This window comes from Drosophila willistoni (assembly GCF_018902025.1).
Source record: "Drosophila willistoni isolate 14030-0811.24 chromosome XL unlocalized genomic scaffold, UCI_dwil_1.1 Seg141, whole genome shotgun sequence".
Classification (NCBI taxonomy): Eukaryota; Metazoa; Arthropoda; class Insecta; order Diptera; family Drosophilidae; genus Drosophila; species Drosophila willistoni.
In genome coordinates, this window is record NW_025814052.1 from 2,440,175 (window position 1) to 2,446,682 (window position 6,508).

The following is a 6,508-nucleotide window of genomic DNA, read 5'->3' on the forward strand; positions in this document are numbered from 1 at the left end:
AACACCATAAAACTTAATACTTGTGAATAAGAAAACCTTAAGAAATGGTATACAAAAGAACAAAAAAAAGATGCAACAAAAAATAAAAACAAATTATAAAATCAAAAAAAAAATAAAATCTTGTTTGGTTTCATTCTTTTAACCTTGGAATCGATCGATGATAAGTATGAAAATATTTGGTAGTATACTCAAACAAACGGTATTGAATATATTTTATCAATTGGGCTTTTCTTTTCATCCTGATCAAGATTATTATAACCCATACTAAAATACCCATAGATAAATTATAAAATATCTCGAAAAACGCAAATCAAAGTCTGCTTTTGTTTCTCCTTTGTTTGTTTTTGGTATTAACTGACTTTATTATTTGTAGTTTAATTTTTGAGTAGATATATGAATATTATATAATACACATAACAACTTGAAAGCTACAATGATATAACGTTATATAGTACTATATATTTTTCATATGTTTCTCTACATGTGACCAAAAAAAAAAAAAAATAGAAACCAAATATCTATTTTTTTCATCTTAAAGTAAGACAGGTAGGTACATTTACGTATTATTATTATGATATATGGTGAGTTCGGTTTTAAGAGTTTATTTCTTTAAAAAGAATTCAAACGTTTTGTTGTAATCTCATCGTAATCTGTTCTCCTTTTGATTTCCTTTTTTACTTAGACGGAACATAGAGAGCTTTGCTCTATTTTGGTCCACTGCTATTTAAAAATTTTGGTTCTACGATCCAGTAACCCAAAATTAAATTTATATGTACCATTCTGATTCGTGTGTTAGTAAATTGGAATGCCCTGAAGATATAAATGGTAGCAGATAAAGTTCTTCAGTATCCTTTTGTGATAGAAACAGTAGTGTCCTTTCAGATTTGCTGAGAAGCTTGGCATAGACATTTCTCTCTCACTCTCTCTCACTCTCTCTCTCTCTCTCTTTCTCTCTCTTTCTTTCTCTATCTGTCTGTCGCTTTTTCAGAATTTACTAAAATCTTTGCTCTGCCATTGCCTGTGCGGAATTAGCTCGTACATGACCATAAGTTCGACGGGTTCTCCTTTCATATCGTTTACACGCCCAACTCGCGACTGGGCGTGGTGGTGGCCAATTGTCCAGTATTACTCCCAACTGGTGGCGGGGATACCAAACTGGGCAACAATTTGTTAAGCAATGTCCGTATGGCAAATATAACATCATGATTGGCAAAACAGAATAGAAACGAGACCACAAAGCCCTGCAAACTGACCAAAACGACAGAGAGCAGCTGATAGAATTGATCCAGATCGGCTCCAGCATCCGGTCTATAGGGTAGTAAAAAGTGTTGAAGCCCAAACAAGGGTACCAAAATGATTGTAGCTCGCACCGCCTTCCGTATGGCCAATGGGGCTGGTTGGGCCGATTGCGGATGCAATTTGTGTACGATGACGCGCAAAACATTGATCAGAAAAACTGAAAGTGGATAAAGAGTAAACGATCATCAGCAAATTTGTAGCTATAGCGTTTTAAGGTCCATATATTGAATGTTTGGATGCTGTTAAAACTTATTGCCAATAATCGTATGAGCCAAAGTTCAGGTACAAATTCTGTCCGGCTCATTGCCAGATCCTAGTGCTGTAAAAAGGGTAAATTTTGTCCCTTAAAGTATACATTGTTTTCAAAAAATTATAACTTTTCGTATGCCTTGTATCTTAGAAATCGTCTATAAGCAATTAAAAATAGAGACTTATATTTTTATTCACAGGATATTACAAAATATCTTTATTTGTTGTAAACCACTTTTTCGGCTGATTTTTGTAGACTTTAGGGGGCAAAGCTCACCCATTTTACAGCCATATGACAGCCTGTGGTTCTATGTGTTAATAGAAGTCGAGGTCAATATCTAACTGACTTTGTGTTTAATTGCATTGAATTAACTTAAAATCACCGAAAACATATGAAATTTTCATTAAAAATTAGGTTAAATATTTCCAAGAAATAAGGAATAAACCCTAAAAGTATGCAAAGAAAAAACCATTCAAGTTTAGTTTATATAATCGGTTGGCAAAAAAATACAAATCCTATTTTAATCTATTTTTATTTTAATGACGAGATTTCGACATTTCAGTCCTTTATTATCTAAAGTGCAATTTATGGCAAACAAAAATAAATTTTTTTGGCCCTTATTGTTAAAGGTCAATAGTAGAAGTTAACTTTAAGCTAAACACACTTTGAATTTCACTAAAAAAATATTTTTCTTTCTGCATATGTTATCACATTTATAATTAATGCCAACAAGAAAAAAAAACAAAAACGATTTTCTTTTTATACTTACTGAAACTGGCCAAAAGCGATAGGGTAATGGGCACAGAGAATATCCAAAGGAACAAGCTCTCATCCATCCAGCAGCTGTAATATTTGATTATGTATACATACATACATACATATACATATGTATCAATCAGTGTTTTGGTTTCACTTACTGTTTGTTATCAATGCCACTGAAATAGCGTGCCAGGCCATAGACACAAACAAAGAGAATCGGTGATAGCCAGCTAAGCAGCTTAAACCAACGCATTACAATTGTGTCCTTGACAAAGACCTGTCAAAGATATAATATTCAAGTTTACATTAAGCAAACCTTTAAAAAGGAGGTGAAAGCGAAAGAGTTAAAATCACATTAGCAATGCAAAAATTCTAAAAGCAAACTTGTACAGCAATTATGGCTATTTGCATTTGAATGAAACTCGAGTTAAAGCCAAGAGCAAGTATATGGGATAGTCAGGTAGTCATTCTAAGTACATACCACAACGAGAACCAAGTGCAGATGTAAACCCTCACAGAACATCCAAAAATAGTTGACGAGCATAAAGTAAAGGATGACCAAATGCAGAGCTATGCACCAGGGCTATAACAAGACGAAAAGGGCTAAGTGATTACAATTTGATTCTCGAGTCGAGTCAAGTGGAAAATCTGACTAAATTTAAGAGGCTTTCACTTACCGGATTCTCGGCAACCAAGTCTGGTTGCTCCACCACAAAGACATACCATAATATCCAAGCAATGCAACTGCAGGCAAGTGAGGCAAATAAATGTACATGAATGCGGATGCGGGTACAACGCAAGGATCTAAAAGGGCAGAGAGGGGAGACAGACAGCTTGTCAGTCATCAATCAGGCCACAAACCACATACCGAGTCGACCAAGTGACCAGAAAAACACTTACTTGAAGCCAAGAAATATGATAATTGATATGAGCAGGGCCAGAAGAGAGAGAGCATAGCCCTTCACATACAGTTGGTTAACAAACTTCCGGAACTGCAAAACGAAAAACACAATTTGCTTAATTAAGGTGGCTAACACCAAGTACCAACTGCAGGCAAATTATTCTTATCAAAGTTTGGAATTTTTTATAATTGTTTTTCATGATTAAAAGTAATTAAAGCAAATGCATCAGAGATGTAATTAAAATATCATCTATCATTTTGTGGTAGCATTTTCTTGGACCAAAAAACAAAATTTTTTTTTTTAAACATGAGACTAATACTCTATGTATAAGCATCTTCAATTTTACCATCCACTGTGTTCACTTTATACAGTTCTCGTTTGTTTTTTGTAGGTATTGTAAGACTGACTTACAAAAAATATGACATTCACTTCAAAACAAATATCATTTACTCTGTAGCTTGTCTATAAGCAATTTAGTCAATTCTGCAAAATTCTCCAAAATTTGTTCAACAATTTTGAACTTTCGCAAATCTGTAACATTGTCAAATTTTAACCTATTTAACCTATTTAAGGTTTTCATTTTGAATTAGAATGTAAATTATGGTTAACATCAGAATATCTTATCAAGCTAGCCAAAAAAATGGCAAAAAACGCCAAAATTTTGCAATAAACTTAAAATTTATAAAGCTCTAACTAAGTCAGTTTAGGAAGCATTTGAAAAATTCATGTATTTATTTTAAAGTCAATCTGGGTTGAAATATCGAGAACCTAATTTTTTTAAATTTTCCTTTAAAAATCGTGATACATCATATTCATAATTTTTTTTTAGAAATCAGCTAAAAATTTATTGTTTTAAATTTTAATGTTTTTAATACCATTTTTATGTAGACTAAATTGTAATTTAAATGAGACTTAACTTTTTGAAATCGGTCTGAAATTGGCCAAAATACAGTCGAAAATATTTGAACAAAAAAAAAAAACCATAATCTTTGCGAATCGTTTTTGATCGACTTTCATTCATGTTCTAACTTTCTTATTGGAAAGTGATTTAGTAATTTGCATTATGATTCCAAAATCTTATATTTTGGGTTGCTACAGGCCCCGCGGTGGCTCATATGATTAATATAGTTTAGAAGTAGTGTATTTTGCTTACCTCATAATCTTCATGGTCAACGCAAGTTGTGTAATTAGACCAGGTTCTATTATTCTCTGGATGACGAAACCAAGAACCATTTGCGAGGCAACTGCAAAAAAAGAAAGTAACAAGCATTCATTTCACAATGATAATCTTGGTACGACCAAGTACTTGTGTTTATGTTTATATTTTGTGGCTAGTCTATTATGTATTTGGTTAAACAAGCATTGTAGATATAGCCTAAGGTAGCGTTATGATTTCATCATGGAACTCACGTTTTATAAGCCAGAAATTTACTGTTGAAACCTTCAATAAAATCTGGGCAATGTTGACTTAAAACGGTGCCAGCTGGTGTGGGTGGCCAGCATCGATAGCCATCAAAGTCCCAGGGACAGAAGACATCCGTATGGTTGTTAACGCCAGCAGCCAGGGGGGTGCTAAATATTGTGGCATGAAGCTCATTATTGGTGGCCGCCGTTTGATCCACGTATTGCATATCAATGTTGCCCTCCAAATCGCTCTCATCATAATCTGCGTCAAGCCAAGATGAAAGAAGAACAAAACTATTCCAACTAACTAACTAACTAACTAACCTCTGTCTTGGTCTGTTAATATCGATGTGATATTGCCATCGTTTAGGGTAAACTTTGCATAACGATTAAAACATTGAATATACAAATGTTTAAGGAATAGACGTAAATCATCCTGCGGTTGTGGTGGCATTGATTCCGTGGTGGTGGCCACTGGCTCCAGATTCTCAGTATTGCCAATGGTTGTCATTCTGCAAGAAGGAACAAAGAGAGAGAGAGATGATGCCCATTCATGTGTGTTTGCATGCTAGTTTGATAATTCTACAAAGGTTTGTCTTGAACTCACAATTCATTTGATTTGCTATCATCTATACAACTTTTTTCTATCACTTACCCATACATATGAGAATTCAGTTTGTTGTCTAATTAGTTGCAACGCTTAAATATTAGTTGTCCATGTCAAAAGGGGGGGACCTTAATTGCATTTTGCCACAAAGCAAATGCCATAGGGCAAAGTTAAATGAAATGCGCTTTATATCGATCCACCGAGCATAAAAGTAAGTTAGTATATGTAAGGTGTATGTGTATATAGTTATGTATATAGTAAACTACCTAGTTACAGAGACATACAATACAAATATGTATGCACTGAGCTGGAGATGAGCAAGTTTTCTTGCCTAACTTTGTTATATTTTTAATCAAAATTCATTCCACTTGATTGCGTTTTAACAACAACCATTCAATGTCGACATATATACGGCTCATCCAGCTTTGCCCTAAATATACCTATTTTATTTTTCGCTATACATACTTACACGGGTGTTTCTCTTTGGGTTTTATGTATGTATGTTTGTAGGAAACTTGAATTGATTGATTGTAACTGAACAAGAAAAGGGTTGGACTTCAACAAACAAAACGAAAAAGAAAACGTGAAATTAATTTTCAATTTTTTACGAATTATTACATTTTGAAAATCAATTTGTTTTGAGCTTAACTTGCAATTTGGAAAAGGAATTTCATTAAATTTTGACTTAATGTTTCTTGATTGTTTTCAATTATCCTTTCAAGCCATGAGAACCATTTCTACTGTAAGCTGAAAGCAGTTTTTATTTTCACATAATTTCTTTCGCAGAATTTAATGAAACCATTATAAATGCGTAAAGCAAAAGAATCAAAGAATAAATCAGTAAACAGCCTTAAATAAACTAAGCGCCAGAAAACATTATAATAACCCGACTTTGCTAGATGACTTTATAATTTCAATGACCATACAACTCTCTGAATGCTAAAACAAGTTGAGAATTACAAATTATTAAGCTGATGTTATTGTTAAATAGAACAAAAAAAAAAACACTTGTGGTCTTTAGTTTTTGGCTAAAACTATTGTAAGAAACAATTAAAAGCCATGTTAAAATGCTTATGTCCCCCACAAAAAATCTTAATTACTTATAGACTTGGTTAGTATACGCCTCCACCATTTGAAATGCAAAATAAAATTAACAAGGATTTCGATATAGACTTTTTATTGATTTGTGTTTTTTATATTTGGTTTGGAAACTACTCAAAAATAAAGAAATCTATGACATCTCTTAAACTTTCTTTGTGATCTGTGAAAGAATAATATGGGACAAAA

General features: G+C 33.1%; 1 protein-coding gene across 3 annotated transcripts; it reads right to left on the reverse strand.

Annotated features, from left to right (window-relative positions):
- Positions 1 to 432: 432 nt before the first annotated feature.
- Positions 433 to 6,097, reverse strand: LOC6648407 (calcitonin gene-related peptide type 1 receptor). 3 transcript variants are annotated; one of them, XM_002071131.4, is made up of 11 exons: positions 5,840 to 6,097; positions 5,691 to 5,755; positions 4,939 to 5,126; positions 4,621 to 4,876; positions 4,364 to 4,454; positions 3,209 to 3,300; positions 2,986 to 3,112; positions 2,790 to 2,891; positions 2,467 to 2,585; positions 2,319 to 2,392; positions 433 to 1,456 (listed from the first exon to the last, which is right to left on the reverse strand). In XM_002071131.4, the coding sequence occupies exons 3-11, from the start codon at positions 5,123 to 5,125 to the stop codon at positions 1,077 to 1,079; spliced, it is 1,428 nt and encodes a 475-aa protein (XP_002071167.1). In that variant the 5' UTR covers position 5,126; positions 5,691 to 5,755; positions 5,840 to 6,097; the 3' UTR covers positions 433 to 1,076. The 3 variants fall into 3 exon arrangements, with proteins under 3 accessions (XP_002071167.1, XP_046867206.1, XP_046867207.1); XM_047011250.1 differs by lacking the exon at positions 5,840 to 6,097 and having other exon boundaries at positions 5,691 to 5,801; XM_047011251.1 differs by lacking the exons at positions 433 to 1,456; positions 2,319 to 2,392; positions 2,467 to 2,585; positions 5,840 to 6,097 and having other exon boundaries at positions 2,812 to 2,911; positions 5,691 to 5,801.
- Between the last annotated feature and the right edge of the window lie 411 nt (positions 6,098 to 6,508).